The following is a 16,691-nucleotide window of genomic DNA, read 5'->3' on the forward strand; positions in this document are numbered from 1 at the left end:
GTTATGTACTGTCCAATCAACTTCCATCTCTCCTCGTTTGTTTCCCTGTTTGGATCACCATCGCCAAACATGAATGACCTAATGGATTCAGTGGTTTGGAATATGAATTTTTTTATAGGGTCAGGCACGTTCTCATAATCTCTGTGTGTTTCGAATGATCGAGGCCTCCAAGATGGTGCTCTTCCACACTTGAAATCAACGACCCCGCGTCCATTTTTCCTAATCTCAGTGGTGGAGCCGAGACACGGTCTGTCAACAGGGAACAAAGCCCTAGATTCTTGATGAAGCTTTGCAGAAAAGCATGCCCGGAAGATCGGTGATGGACTAGGATTATGAAAGGAATTGAGAGGTCTAGGATTAGGGAAGACTGGAAGAGTGAACTGCTGGAAGGGAAACGAGGATGGAGATTTTTTTTTTTGGTAATGAGGATGAGGAGTTTGTTGAAGTGTGAAAGGGGTCGCCACCAGGACGCCATAGCTTGATGTTGAGATCTCAAGAAGTGCGCGCGCGGGTCTAATTAGGGTTGGGAGGTAGATATGTTTCTGCTTCTTTGGGTCAAAGAGTGTAACGACCCTAAAATTTCGAGCTTAAAAACTCAAAATTTTAAAGTCGTTAGAACACCAAAACAATCTCAATGAAATCGAAATTTTTTAAAATGCACAGCGGATCATTACTGAGTTCTCAATACAACTCAGAAAACCAATTATTACAACCCAAATTTATAATTTAACATTATTTAAGATGGAAATGTAATAATCCTCACAATCTCTCATAAAACTCACAATAAATCCACACCAATTCTCACACTCAAATCCACGCTAGAAACCTCACCACAAGCAGGATACGAACGACTTCGAGTCACCGGAGTCGTCACTCGATCTCTACTAATCAACACCTGTGGAATTATCCCCTACACCATCGAATTGGTGCACCGGGATTGTAAACACAAACCCGGTAAGCTTATAGCTCGTATGAGTAAAATGAAAATATAATTCACATATCAAAATATACGAAAAAATCACAAATCAACAAATATAAATGCACTCATGAGTCAATGGACGGCCCATCTGGTTGTCCCACAGAAATATGAAATGAAACGCTCATAATAAATTAAGTAACCCTTCTGGTTACCCAAATACATTTATAATACGGGTATCAAGAACGCTGGTACACATCTGTTACTCCTCTCGTAATACACCGCTGATATTGGATAGCCACCCGCTACCCAACATCCAAAACAATCTGAGTACCCATGAGCAGATAATCACCCGTTACCTCACATGCAGTACTACGGCAGACAGACTAGAGCTCTAACTGTATCGTAACTTTCGCCCGGCCAAATGCTAGGTTCCGACTTGCCAAACACGTACAATAATCTCACATCATATTGTACCAAATCAAGTCCGAAGACAAATCAACATTTTAACAATCTCCATGTTAAAATCACGTACAATAATCTCACATCATATTGTACAAATCAAAATCACATGCTCGATATATAAATCTCGTCATCAAAATGACATAAAACACGATAAAATCATAACAGTATATTATATAGCAAACTATATATATATATATGTACATATTTACCATTTATACAATATATATATAATCCATTATATTATATACATGTCATATTTCATAAACACGTCCGAAGACAAAAACTCGTCCGAAGACAAAACTCGTCCGAAGACAAAACATTTTAACAAACTCATGTTAAAACCACGTACGATAATCACACATCTTATTGTACAAAAATCAAATCACATGCTCAATATTTAATTCTCATCATCGAAATGACCAATTCCAATGAATTCATAACAGTATATAATATAGCAAACTATATATATATGTACTTATTACCATTTATACAATATATATGTAATCCACTATATCGTATACATGTCGTAATTCAATATCAAAAACTCTTGTAAAATCCTGAATCTCCACAAGGGTAGATTCGTAAATATGTGCAATTTTACTCACCTTATCGACTCGAGCGTGATTTCCACAATTTCCGAAGATAATTCATTTCCTTGATTTATCGATCACCTTGAAAATATAAGAAAAGAATTTAGAAACGTTTCGTAAACTTTTAAATGCCGAAACAGTAATAATCGGTTACTGTTCAGCAATTTTCGGTTTTACGAAATTACTGTTCATTATTACTATTCAGTGGTACTGTTCACTGTTCATGGTTACTATTCACGTATTTACTATTTATGTATTAATGTGCAAATACACATCCAATATGTATCGTTGTAGGAGTACATACTGTTTACGTATTTCTGTACGTATAAATACTATTTAAATATACGTATTGTCTCAGTAAATAATAATTACCGAATTACCCTTCCAAAATTACTTTTAACATTTACTAAAAGTAATTTACATTTACATTTACCGTACGTAAATAAAATTTACATTTACCGTACGTAAATCACATTTTTACAATTACCGTACGTAAAAATAAATTACAAAATTACCCTTTTCGGAAACACTGTTCACGCCACCGCACGTGGCGGCGCGTGGGGTGCACGCGCCACCTCCGGCAGGCCGCGCGTGGCGCTCACGCGCCGAACCTAGGACCGGCGCGTAGCACGGCACCGCCGCCCCAAAACTCCTCCTTTTTTCCCCCTCTTCCTCCCCACGCCTTCACGCCGTCCCTAGACCATCCACGCCCTCACACGCGCCGCTTAAGGCGGCGGTATCCCCCTCTTCCTTCCTCCTCCCCCGATCTGCAACAAATCATTCCAATCCCAACAAAACCACACCAAACAACCATACAATCAATCAATTCAACTCACCCTTACCTAATCCACGCCTTGAAGTCACCGGAGATCGTCGGAGGGATGCATGACAGCGGCGATGGAACTTGCAGACCTCGGGTTGGAGCGGAGAGACTCACGCCGGCGCGGGGAGGTATGGCGAGCTCAAGGGTTGCTGCGGTTGTCCGTGCGAAGCTTCCCAGGCCGGCGGTGTGCGACACGGACAAGTGGAGGTGGAGATCGCCGGAGCTGGTTTGAGAGGGAGAGAGTGAATCGGGTGAGAGGGAGAGGGAGGCAGAGAGAAGAGAGAAAATGAGGGGTTTCCACTTTTGGAAACCCTAGCTGATTAAACATCCTTTTTATACTATTTTCCAAAATCGGAAACAACTTCTAACGTTAATAACTTTTATGTACAACGTCCGATTAGAACGCGTCACATATCCACGAACTCGTATCGACGAGCCCTACAACTTTCGTGAAGGAAGTTTTCGCAACCGAGCGACGAAATAAAAGTCGATATATTCGTTCGGAAACGTAACGTTTTTCGAATTAAACGTATCCGTTACTCGTTTCATAACGTCGTAACCAATCACATTCATTCTAATTAAATTTCACAATTTATAGAATTCAAATCAAACTCAAATATTGTTTGAAATTTAGGGTTATTACAAAGAGTCCAAAACAAATCACACTAATCGAACGACACTAAGCATGTTTGAAAGACGATCATCAAGATCCAATATTATCTTTATTAATTTCCTTTTGAAATGTTGGAACGATAATTTTTTGAAAAGAAAAATGTTGGACGGATATTTGTTGAAGTTTACAGGAATACAGCGGAACTCGTCAATGTGACACGGGTTTAGGTCGAGGAAACCACATAATCATGACAGTATGCCCTTCAACACTTCTCGATCAATTTGAAAAGTATTTTGTACTATATTAGTACATTCCACGTCTATATATGCATTAACGATACCTAACGAATCCATAGACCACCATTAGGAACACTAAAGAATTCAGTATCTCGTGTATTATCTTCGCTCAGTTCGCTGTCAAAGTCAACGATTGGCAATCTTTTTAGATCTCCTTGAGCAATCATCAATCAATTAATATGGTTAAACACACTGATATGGCAAGTTTCGATAGTCTTGATATATGCCCACTTTTATGGATGATCGAATCAATATTTTTAATTAATATTCAATAGAGTGCCGATTATATTTGTATCTTTGGGATATGCAATAAAATAGTTATAATTCCACGGAATACATTTGTATCTGCTATATTGATCATTTGATCTATCAAATATGAAAAACTCAAATTCTAATCTGAGACTCTGAGAGCCTATAGCCTGTACAGGCTTATTACAGAAAGGTTATGTTGAGCACAATAAACGTTGTGGAGGTACCATAGATTATCTCTTGCTTCTTCAGTACTTGAGAATTCCAGCCATAGTTCGAGCACTAACGATCTTTTGTCTTAGCAGGAGATCAGGAGATTCAAGTGCTTCAGCAGCATGTTGTCTTCTTCGGTTTCGTTTTTCAATGCCAGCATTCTTATAAAGATATATGAGTCCAAATAACATAAACCTGAACAATGGAATCAATACAAAAAAAGAAATAACAGAACTATCGAGTAGTAGTACGGCGGTGTATAACATTGTACTACCTTTTATCTTCAGTATCCACCTTTTAATTAGATAAATATAGACTTCCCGAAGAACTAAACCAAATGAGACAACCCTTACTCTCTCAAAACCGCTAGTCTTACTGAATTGCCATTTCTTCTCCTTGAAGAATTTTTGCTCAACGTCGTGCAGTTCCTTATCTTCCGGCTGTAGTGATATAAACCGGTAGAGAACGTTGCCCTCTTCATCAGTTACAGGATGACCCTCATATCTTTCAAGAACAGGTTTCATGAAACTTTCCACATTGATTGGGTCGTTCTTAATTTTCCCTGAAGTTTCTAAACCATCAAGATACGGAGCAAGCTCTTCGGCCGCTACAATACCACCCTTGGAGGTTATGAATTGTTCAATCAACTTCCATCTGTTCTCTTCATGAACTCCTTTGTTTGGATTACCGTCGCCGAAAACGAATGACCATATAGAACCAGCAAATTTCAACAAGGAGTTCTTATGTCCGGACACTTCCGATGCCGGAACTGGCTCAGATTGATTTTGCACCACCGATGTTTTAAAGTGGTCACGTCTCCCACAGTTGCTATTGTAGGAGCCAACGCTTGCTCTCACAACAGGTACCAAAACCCTAGTTTCTCGAACCTTCAAGCACCTTGGGAAAGCCGAGCTTGGTATAAGATGAGGGAAGGTCTTAGAAGGTTTGGGGTTAAGGAAAAGGTCCAGAGGACGAGGCATTGGTACAAGTACAGAGCTGGTCGCGACTATGGCCTCCATGGATTAGGGTTTACAAGTTATGGCTAGCATGGTTTTCTTATATATGATATGGACATGAAGTCCAATTTTCTAAAAATGAGGGGGCCAATTTACAATTTCATAAAACCTCCATCATATTAACGGCACGTGCCCAAACAAATTACACCGTAGAAACAAACGACAACTCCCCACAGCCGTCAGATCTAGGGTTTGACATCCCTTGGAGTCCCTATATAAGCCGCCCCTTCTTCACTCTCAAACCCTTTTGCTGCAAGTCCGTCGCACCCGAACCTCGAGCTACTCTCCCAAAATGGTGCAGCGGCTGACCTACCGTTCCCGCCACAGCTACGCCACCAAGTCCAACCAGCACCGCATCGTCAAAACCCCCGGTACTTCTCTATCTCTCTCTCTCTCTCTCTCTCTCTTCGATTTCACCATTTCTGTTTCAGATTCGAAGTCTCTGTTACGACGTCGTTTTACTGCTAAAGCTGATTGGATTCTGTGCGTGTTGAATTGTAGGTGGGAAGCTGGTGTATCAGACTACTAAGAAGAGAGCCAGTGGACCGAAATGCCCTGTGACCGGCAAGAGAATCCAAGGGGTATATTCTCCTCTTCTTTCTTATTTTCTGTTTATGTTCATATTGAGTATTAGGTCATTTTGATTGTTTGACTATGTTTGGTTTATGGATTTTAGGTCTTATTTGTGGCTAGTTTTATTTTAGTTAGTTGATTCGATCTTTCACCGTAGATTTAGTAACCAGAATTCCACACAGAGGCTGTAATAATAATGTTGGAAATTGACTTTTAACACGACTATCAGTCGGTTAAGTTAGTTATTCTCTAAGTTTAAAAGATTGATGAAGGTAGAGTTGCCGGGAATTTGATCATGTCTTGCATTGGATGAGAGCATTTGCTTTGAATAAACTGGATTACTGGAGTTTGTGTAGTAAGCGCAATTTTGGTGATTTAGGAGTCGGTGGGAAAGTGATGCATTGTTTATTTTCAATTGGAGCCTTCGTCTGTGGTGGTATGTTAAGTCCTTGGCGGTTGTTCGATGTTCTTGCCAGTGATTTAGCTGATATTTGCTGTAGATTATGTGGATGGAAGCTCATGGATCTTTGTTGTTTGGAAATTCTGCCTGAGTAGTGTTTCTTGTTGCTAGCTAAGTCTAACTGTATTGAGTTTGTTTGGTTTTTCACTTTGTTTACCTGCAGATTCCTCATTTGAGACCTGCTGAGTACAAGAGGTCCAGATTGTCCAGGAACCGCAGGACTGTGAACCGGGCTTATGGTGGTGTCTTGTCTGGAGGTGCTGTCAGGGAGAGGTATGTTACTATCTTACTATGAATCATGCTAATTGCTCTGTTTCTTATGCTTTTCCTCATTCTAATTGTTCATATTTCTGTTTCTTACATTGAGCTTTATTTTGATTTGTATGTAGGATTATTCGAGCTTTCCTGGTAGAAGAGCAAAAGATTGTGAAGAAGGTTTTGAAGATCCAGAAGGCCAAGGAAAGGCAGGCAGCCAAGAGCTAAATGATGCTGCCAATGAAGCAAAAGCCTTTTGAATTATAAGATAATGGTTGAGCAAAGATTTTGACTTAGGTTGTGTTGATGAACGATTTCCAGCTAAATTGGAATGCTTTATTGTTATTCACTACTTTGATTACTTGGGTATTTCATTTCAATGACAAGTGTTTCTATTTCGTGATTAATATCTTCAGAAATGATCTGTTAATCCGGTCAAGTTCAGATCAATAGCTCAGTATTAAATCGCCGTCGTCTTTAGGCGCTTCATGCACCTGCAGCACCATTGAACAACGCGTTCTTTTAGGTACTACACTAACAGAAATCTTGATGCCGTAAAATGTTGGTATTGTGTTTCAACAAGTTTCACATTGTCTAACGTACGGTGGCCGGAATTAATTGCATTGAACGGAACTGAATCAAACGTTTCACTATTACCGGGCTATCCCTATGTATTGGAAACTTAGCAACTCAAAAAGCAGGGTAGAATAGTAAATCACTATGCATCAGTGACAAGTGCGAAGAGTAGACAAGAGGTCCCAGCAGAACGAACCCTTATCTCTGTTGTTGTTAACTACTACTTCCAAGCTTCTCAAGTCCCAGAAATCGATTACGTAGAGAAATTTGCAGGCTTGTCTTTATTCTTTTCTGAACCGGAAACATTGGGTCGCAGAGCCATCACTGGAAAATGCAAGTGTTGGCATGCAATTCTGGTCCTCTTCAATCTCAAGCATTGAGATTGGGCAACCCCAACTGCCGCTTCATTGGAAGAAGGCAGCTCTTCTTCAATGGCATGTCCTCTGCTTTCTCTGAAACTCCATCCAATCGTATCCATCATTCTCCAGACGGCGGTGTTTCTCTCTCCCCCATATCCTCTCCAAGGTCCATTTCAACCTTGCACTACACTCTTGAATTGTACCAGCCTTTTGGGTTGTATCTTATTTATTGTTCAAGTTTCTGGGTTTTCTCATTGTGTTGTATCATATATTCATATTGTTTGATCCTTTTAGGACTGTTAAAGAACTGGGCAAGGGTATAGAGCCTTTAGTGGGCGAGAGTACCCCCTTCACAACTAGGAGGGCTATGTTTGCGAGTATATTCATGTACTCGCTGTATGATCCTTCAAGGTACTTGTCAGGTTCGCACAATTTTCAGCTTTGTGTTCATTTCAAGTTGGATGATGTACTAGGACTGTCAAGAATGTCATATCAAAATTATGCAGTTTGATGCAAAAACATTGAGGTTCTAATAAGCTATGCAGTCAGAAGCTTTACACTTTCTTTTGTTTGGACGATCCACTTCTGAGCTATGATACTTAATGTAGCCTCAGTACTTACTACCAATATGCCCATCGGCTTCTGATGTTGCGCTTTTTTAGGGATTTACAGCTTTAGCTTTAGGGGATCCATCTGTTACAATTGAAGAAGTAACGCCCCCAGTTTTTGCTTCCGGGGTACTCTTCCCCACTGAGGTTTGTAATTTGCCACAATTTGTGTCCCTTTTATATGGGGGAGTTGGTTTTTAATCATCTTTTTCTCTGATTTTGTGGCTTGATTGTTATGATATGTGTCTGACGGACAGGAAAGAATTGTCGAACTCTTTGAGAAGAACACGTATTCTGTTGTTAACATTTTTGACGTAACATTGCGCCCTCAACTTAATGTAACTGGTGTGGTTGAGGTGTGTGGCTGTTTTTGTCTTCTCCTTTTATGTTGTCCTTTACTGGAAGTAGACTTATCACCTTTGTTTCATTTTTCTTTTAATTCATTGTTTCTTAGCAAAATGTAGCACTACCATATTTGAAGTATGAAAAATATTGTCAGAGAAAGTAATTGTCTTATAATTGTACCAGCAGGTTCCCGAAGGAAACGGTTCAGGAGTCGTTTGGGATAAACAAGGACACATTGTAACAAACTATCATGGTAAGAGCTAGATTAGCTTTGCTTTCAAAATCCAGTTTAGCCTTTTCTAATGTAATCCCTCCGGCTGTGGAGGTGATCATAACCTCCGAGTGTAATGATCATTAATCAATGAAGTAAATTCATTGCCCTAAAAAAAAACTATCATGGTAAGAGCTTCTGGTGAAGCTACTTGAATTATCATGTAATAAGTTGATTGTGCGAATTGCATATGTCTTGCAATATTTTCTCAACTAGCTGTTTTTCTAGTATTGCTATAAAGAATTTATGTGTTCACATTCACTGCTAATGACCAGCTGTAATTTAATTCCCCTCCATGCTATACACTGATTCATTTGTATTCGTTTCCTTCTTCTACATGTCTGTTGAATCACAACCAGGTTCTCACTTGGAATTCGATACATCTTTTAGCATCTTTTTATTATCAAGAATTAACCTCAAAAAGTATTTGTATAAACAAGAATATAACATCCTTTGTCCTGCACTTGTGATTTTCGGATTAGACTGAAATTTGATGATAACAGTTTCTTTACTTCCAGTTATTGGCAATGCACTCTCAAGAAATCCAGGTCTTGGGGAGGTTGTTGCACGAGTTAACATTCTAGCATTGGATGGGTAAGATGTCAGAGCATTTATGGAGAGTCTACTAAGCAATGTCATAATCAAGAAACTGACCCATCTCATTTTCTTGATTATCTAAAAAGGGTACAGAAAAATTTTGAGGGTACATTAGTTGGTGCTGATCGTGCAAAGGATCTTGCTGTCCTGAAGGTATTCTTTTACTATTTGTGCCATGATAATAATTTGCTTCAATGACAATGTTCTCGATTTTTGTCCACTTTTGCTGTACTGTACCAATTTATGGCTTAATTCAACATGTCAACTCAACCACTATATGCCTGTTATTTTGTTATACCGTTGACCTGAAGTTTAAAGTTTGATTCATCACTAGTATTCTGTGGTTAATGTCCTAAAAGTTTACAAGTACCTTGGTACTGATATCTCTAAATTACTAGGTTGAAGCCTCTGAAGATCTGCTGCGGCCAATTGTTGTGGGGCAGTCATCTTCTCTAAGAGTTGGGCAGCAGTGTTTAGCAATTGGAAATCCATTTGGTTTTGATCATACCCTTACTGTTGGAGTTATTAGTGGATTGAATCGAGACATTTATAGTCAAGCAGGAGTCACCATTAATGGTGGAATTCAAACAGATGCAGCTATCAATCCTGGGAACAGGTTAGTCTCTTCATTCTAATGTAAAAAGTGTCGGTGCAGAAGTTTTCGTCCCCACTTTATTTTTTGACATAAAGGAACTCACCACTGCCAATCATTTTCACCCTCCATAATTTTTTCAAGCTCTTTAATTGATACACACATATTTCCTATAGTCAGTGAGCAAGTAGCTAAATGCTAATGTTAGTCATTACCTGCTTCTAACTCCTACTCTGCCAGTGGAGGACCCCTGCTAGATTCGAAAGGAAATTTGATTGGGATAAATACTGCAATATTTACTCAGACGGGTAAGTAATGTGAAAGTAACATCCATCATAAAGTCTCTATTATATCTAAAACTTAAAATATAAGACTTGGCAATTGTAATGATTTCCCACTAAGTTTGGTTGGATTTGCAGGGACATCAGCAGGTGTAGGATTTGCTATCCAATCATCAACTGTGCTAAAAATTGTTCCTCAGTTGATCCAATTTGGCAGAGTATGTGTACTTGCCCAGTATTTAAAGTTCCAGTCATTCTTAACTTTCCTCTTATTTATTTTGACGAGTCAGCACTCAGTTTTACACCTTGGCCAGTAGACTTCGTTTCACTCTTTCCTAATTGGTTTAGCACAGGATGCTTCTTTGCTCTATGATGTTATAGATTTATTGTTTCTTTTCCTGGATGACATGCACTTTTGTGAAGATAGATTATAAGAACCACTCGAAGGAGAGAAACATTTGGACTATACCAGAAGACACTTACATGGTTATCCCTTTTGTGCTGGTTCCTCCATGTCAGGTTGTTAGAGCTGGTTTGAATGTAGATATAGCTCCAGACCTGATTGCAAATCAGCTTAATGTTCGATATGGAGCTCTTATTCTACAGGTATCGTGTGGATCTCAAGTGATGCAAGTCATTTAATCTCTAATGCTGAAATGTTTTCAAACAACTTTGCAATTCTTCAGGTCCCTAAAAATAGTGTTGCAGCCAAGGCTGGCCTACTTCCCACCACAAGGGGATTTGCGGGTAACATAGTCCTCGGGGATGTCATTGTTGGAGTTAACAACATACCTGTGAGCTTATGCTTATTCAAACTATTATCCTTACTTCTCTTCTTGAGATACTTGATTACTTGCAGTAAATGTGGACATAAGACCCTTATATCAGTTATATGGAAATAGTTACTTAGCTTGATTCTATATCTTATAACAGATCAAAAACCAAGCAGAGTTGAACAGCGTATTGGATGAATTTAGAGTGGGGGAGAAAGTAACCTTAAATATTCAGAGGAGCGGTGAAAATTTGGAGGTTCCCATAATATTGGAGGAAAAAAGTTCATAATTGAGTTTGCTGGTGAATTTTGCTTGTTAATCAGCACACCATATGCTCATGTATACGAGAGTATATTATTGTTCTGTGTCTGATATACGATGAGGAATTAGTGACTGTATATAGAAATTTATGGTTCTGGGAAAGTAATATGTACCAGCAGGTAGCTAAATGCTTAACAATATTTATCCATCTGGATCATCAGAATCCGGCATCTCATATCGGAAAATAGGGCAATAGTGACTCCGTCTCAGCCATTTCTCAATGCAAGGTCTATGAAGTACGAAACGTATGCAAACATGGCATTTGAGCAGCATACTTTCCGGCAGTAAACTCATCGGAACAGATGGTACAGTCATCCCTTTCACCTGGCCGTTCCATATTATTTCTCCTAGGAGATTGCCTTTCCATAAGCCGTTATGATCTTGAGTTCACTGTCCAAAACTTCGGCTTATTAAGAATGAGGTAACAATGAGGAGTTATACTTGCAGGACATTGTGACATTATATTGTTAGAGATCTCTAAGTACAAAACTTTCACCATACATGCATAGCTGCAAATTAATCCAGATATCAAAGAACAAGCATATCCATTTCCATTGATAATATTTATATCATTTCTACAGAAAACATTTATGGTTTCCATGGACGACAGTCTACACAAACAATCTGCCATATAAGTTGTACAATTCTGGATCCTTCATGATGTCTGATTTGGTTGTTTTAAGTTTCCATACATCAGTAATAGGGGGAAATGGATCCTCCCCATCTTCGCAAAGATACATATGAGCCAAAGGATCAGGCACTGATTTCCCTTCCCAGTCGTCATCATCGAAGTGGTACTCAGGCCGATACTCGCAACACTTGGCAGACGATCTTATATCTAATTCCAACTCTTGCGTTTCTTGGGTTTGGGATAGACCCACGGAACGGGCAATCATATGTCAAGTGTTCATTTTCCAACTCACAAACGTCACAAAATTCTCCATCATCAAATCAAATTCATCTGTGTGATTGTCAGTATCCATTGTCAAATAAAAAAATAGATATAATTAGAACAAGCACAACCCGTGCATGTTAAGGTTTACACTATCAAATAAAATAAGAAAACCTACCTTCATCCAATAGACCTTGGCTTTAAGTGTACCTTCATCCAATAGACCTTGGCTTTAAGTGTATCTTCCTCGCCTCCTCGGCTTCACTGAACTTAAAACCATTGCAATTGCATCGCCATAGGACAACACATAAATATATAGAATAATAGAAAATTAGAAAGCATGCATGCATGCATGCATATATTTAATACAATTCGTTAAGCCATACTTTGACGAAGGTAACTCAGTAGAGCTATGTTTATTTTGTCTGGTATGGTTGAGGCTCTTGATCGAATAAGAGTTTGAAACTTTGAATAGTAACTTTGCAAGTAAGCAACATGACAGAAAAGGTTTTGGATTATCTAAATTATATAATATGTAAGGATGTTGCTTTCAAATAGATCGATTTCTCTTCCTTGATTACTCTGCAACATATTTTTAGGCCTATATATGTAACGACCCCAAAATTTCGAGCTTAAAAACTCAAAATTCTAAAGTCGTTAAACACCAAATAATCTCAAATAAATCGAAATCATTAAAGTGTAACAGCGGATCAATTCTGAGTTCTCAATACAACTCAGTCAACCAATTATTACAACCCAAATTTATAATCCATACATAAAATGGAAATGTAATAATCCTCACAAATCACTCACAAATCTCACAAATGAAATTACACAGCTTCTCACACACAAACCCACGCTAAAACCTCACCACAAGTAGGATAAGAACGACTTCAAGCCTCTGTAGTCGTCACTCAACCCCCACTAATCAGCACCTGCAGAATTATCCCCTACACCATCGAATTGGTGCACCGGGATTGTAAACACAAACCCAGTAAGCTTATAGCTCGTATGAGTAAAATCAAAATATAATTCGCATATCAAAATATACGAAAGATCACAAAACAACAAATATAAATGCCCCCATGAGCCAATGGTCAGTCCATCTGGTTGACCCAAAGAAATATGAAATAAAAAGCTCATGAGGAAATTAAGTAACCCTTCTGGTTACCCAATGCATTTATAATACGGGTACCAAGAACGCTGGTACACATCTGTTACCCCTCTCGTAATACACCGTTGATATTGGATAGCCACCCGCTACCCAACATCCAAAATACACCGAGTACCCATGAGCAGATAACCACCCGTTACCTCGCATGCAGTACTAAGGCAGACAGACTAGAGCTCTAACTGTATCGTAACTTTCGTCCGGCCAAAGGCTAGGTTTCGACTTGCCAAACACGTACAATAATCTCCCATCATATTGTATCAAAAATCAGGTCCGAAGACAATTCACATTTTAACAATCTCAATGTTAAAAATCACGTACAATAATCCCACATCATATTGTACAATTCAAATCACATGCTCAATATAATCACAATAAAATCATAACAGTATATTATATAGCAAACTATATATATTCGTACTTATTTACCATTTATACAATATATATATAATCCACTATATCTTATACATGTCATATTTCACTACACATGCTCATTTCTCACTTCCGTCATCGAAATGACTATTTTTAATGAATTAATAACAGTACGTAATTTAATGAACTATATATATAATATGTACTTATTACCATTATACTGTATATATGTAGTCCACTAAATTATATACATGTTGTAATTCATTTGATAAACACACTTGCAAAAATGTTGAATCACCACGAGGGTAGATTCGTAATTCAGTGAGATTTTACTCACCTTATTGACTTGAGCGTAATTCCACAATTCCCGATGCTAATTCCTTTCCTCGATTTAACGATCACCTTAAAAGAATAAGAAAAGAATTTAGAATCGTTTCGTAAACCTTTAAATGCCAAAACAGTAATAAACGGTTACTGTTCAGCAATTTTGGTTTATACGAAGTTACTGTTCACTGTTCACTATTCACGGTTACTGTACAATACACAATTAATACGTATTTCTGTACGTATAAGTACTATATACGTATTTCTGTACGTATAAATACTATATACGTATTTCTGTACGTATAAGTACTATATACGTATTTCTATACGTATAAGTACTATATACGTATTTCTGTACGTATAATTATTATATACGTATTTCTGTACGTATAATTATTAAATACGTATTTATGTACGTATAAATAATAATACATATTTCTGTACGTATAAATATTAATACGTATTTCTGTACGTATAATTATTAATACGTATTTCTGTACGTATACGTACGATTTAAATGTAAATACAATCTCAGTAAATAAAATTTACTATTTACCTTTTACAAATTACTTTTTACATTTACTGAAAGTAATTTATATTTACATTTACCGAAGGTAAAATTTAATTACATTTACCGTAGTAAATAAAAATTACATTTACATTTTACCGTACACAGTAAATTACCAAAATACCCTTCTGTCGAAATTGCTCACACCGCCTCACACGGCGGCGCGTGTGCCACACGCGCCGAGCCCAAAACCGGCGCGTGTGATGTCACCACCACTCCAAAACCCTCCTCCTTTCTCCCCTCTTCCTCTCTCCGGTCCTAGGCCGCCTCCTACTCCTCCCACGCTCCTCCACGCGCCGCCTCTAGGCGGCGGTAACCCTCCTTCCACCTCTCCCTCCGATCTCCACCAACAACCTCCCATTTCATCTAAAAAAAATCACACAACATCACAACCATGAATTAAAAGCCTCCTTACCTAGATCGGAGTCCAAAACCGTCGGGAACGTTTGAAATGAGCTTCCTCTTCGTTGTGGCTCCTTGGCGGCAGGAGGAGGCTCGGCGTGCTCGAGGTGGTGGTAGGGGTCTTGCGATTCCCAAGGACGGTGGTGAGGTGCAGCTGCTCGGTGAGGAGAGGGAGAGGGAGAGGGAGAGGGAGAAAGCCGAGAGAGGGAGAGGGAGAAAGAGAGAACCGAGAGAGTGAAGAGAGAATGAGAGAAAAGAGAGAAAAAAGAGGGAAAAGAGAGAGTGGAGAGAGAATGGGAGAAAAGAGAGAAAAAAGAGAGAAAAGAGAGAGTGGGGCGGCGGAAAAGAGAGGGGAGAGAGAAGAGAAAAGAGAGAAAAGAGAGAGGAAAGAGAGAAAAGAGAGAGAGAAGAGAGAAAAGAGAGAAAAGAGAGAGTGGGGCGGCGGAAAAGAGAGGGGAGAGAGAAGAAGTGTTTTTTTTTTTTTTTTTTTTTTTTCAGAAACCCTACCTCACAAAATGTCCTTTATACCCCTCCCCTTAAAATCGGAAACTATCTTCCGTCAATAATAACTTTTACGTACGTCGTCCGATTAGAACGCGTCACATACTCTCGAACTCGTATCGACGAGCTCTACAACTTTCGTGAAGGAAGTTTTCGCAACCGATCGAAGGAATAAAAGTCGATATATACGTTGCGGAAACGTAACGTTTTTCAAATTAAACGTTCCGAGAACGTATCCGTTTTTTGTTTCAAAGCATCGTAAACAATAAGTTTCATTTTATTTGAAATTCCAAAACTTAATAGAATTCAAATCAATTCACATATTGTTTTAAAAATCTAGGGTTATTACAATATACCCATATATTGATATATATATGTGATTGAGAACATTGAAAACGACGCATAAACCTGTAAGGAAATTCCCTTTAAACTATAAATACTTTTTTTTAGAAGAAACGACAATATTAAACTACAAATACTTAACTTAATAATTACAAGTTGATAACTTGATAGAGTATTGCAGATTTATTAGTAGGATCGAATTGAAGTTGCTATTATTGACTTCTATCTTAGAATAAACATGAAGTTTGGGTTCATTTACACTTGGTTTAAGATCTAGTTAAAGTTAATGATAAGAACAAGCTAGGTATTATGCACTTATGCAGTATAACTTACTCAACAAAAATCACTGACTTTTCACCCCAAAATAATAATAAAAAAACACAAATCACTGACTACCGATCGAGTAGAAAATACTTTTATGCTTCTAGATAAAGAATAGTGCTGGACTTCAGCTAATAACATTGTTAGAACTTAGAAACCATAAATTCAAAACCACTAGCTATATCAGGCTAAACAAATTTACACATTATAGAAACCATATATTGAAATTCTTAAGCCACCAGGTATACATGAAGTATGGGTCGTCTATGGTACAAGAATGTATATCATACAAACATTTACAACTGATTGAACAAAATTACCACATTGACAACAATTTTATTGAACTAAATTACGACTTTGACAACAAAATTATCATATTCATTTTACAAATTTACATATAATTGAACAAAATTACCATAATTATAATAATTTGTTTAAAAACTTGTAAAATGTTGTAAGTGAAGTAAATATAGTAGAACTACAAATATTTAAATAGTTATTCGTTTTACCACAATGACAATAAATTTGTAGTTATATTTGTAAATGTGGGTAGCTAAGAAAATTTTCATGAAGTAGTTATTATATATTCTTAAAGTTGCTGAGGAA

General features: G+C 38.0%; 2 protein-coding genes and 1 long non-coding RNA gene across 3 annotated transcripts; 2 read left to right on the forward strand and 1 right to left on the reverse strand.

Annotated features, from left to right (window-relative positions):
• The first annotated feature begins 5,419 nt into the window (after positions 1-5,419).
• Positions 5,420-6,876, forward strand: LOC126798573 (60S ribosomal protein L34). The gene is made up of 4 exons (XM_050525582.1): positions 5,420-5,552; positions 5,683-5,762; positions 6,378-6,487; positions 6,604-6,876. The coding sequence occupies exons 1-4, from the start codon at positions 5,474-5,476 to the stop codon at positions 6,695-6,697; spliced, it is 363 nt and encodes a 120-aa protein (XP_050381539.1). The 5' UTR covers positions 5,420-5,473; the 3' UTR covers positions 6,698-6,876.
• A 51-nt stretch (positions 6,877-6,927) lies between these two features.
• LOC126798549 (protease Do-like 8, chloroplastic) lies at positions 6,928-11,708 on the forward strand. Its single transcript, XM_050525553.1, has 14 exons — positions 6,928-6,995; positions 7,319-7,570; positions 7,699-7,826; positions 8,077-8,159; positions 8,270-8,368; positions 8,544-8,610; positions 9,147-9,222; positions 9,312-9,378; positions 9,624-9,841; positions 10,058-10,125; positions 10,237-10,316; positions 10,618-10,704; positions 10,785-10,892; positions 11,032-11,708. Exons 2-14 carry the CDS (start codon positions 7,377-7,379, stop codon positions 11,158-11,160), a joined length of 1,404 nt encoding a protein of 467 aa, XP_050381510.1. The 5' UTR covers positions 6,928-6,995; positions 7,319-7,376; the 3' UTR covers positions 11,161-11,708.
• Positions 11,709-12,795: 1,087 nt separating this feature from the next.
• LOC126798581 (uncharacterized) lies at positions 12,796-15,284 on the reverse strand. The gene is made up of 3 exons (XR_007672541.1): positions 14,935-15,284; positions 13,965-14,029; positions 12,796-13,034 (listed from the first exon to the last, which is right to left on the reverse strand). It is a non-coding gene; the product is annotated as an uncharacterized LOC126798581 (long non-coding RNA).
• Positions 15,285-16,691: the final 1,407 nt, after the last annotated feature.

Source organism: Argentina anserina, chromosome 6 (assembly GCF_933775445.1).
Source record: "Argentina anserina chromosome 6, drPotAnse1.1, whole genome shotgun sequence".
NCBI classification, from domain to species: domain Eukaryota; kingdom Viridiplantae; phylum Streptophyta; class Magnoliopsida; order Rosales; family Rosaceae; genus Argentina; species Argentina anserina.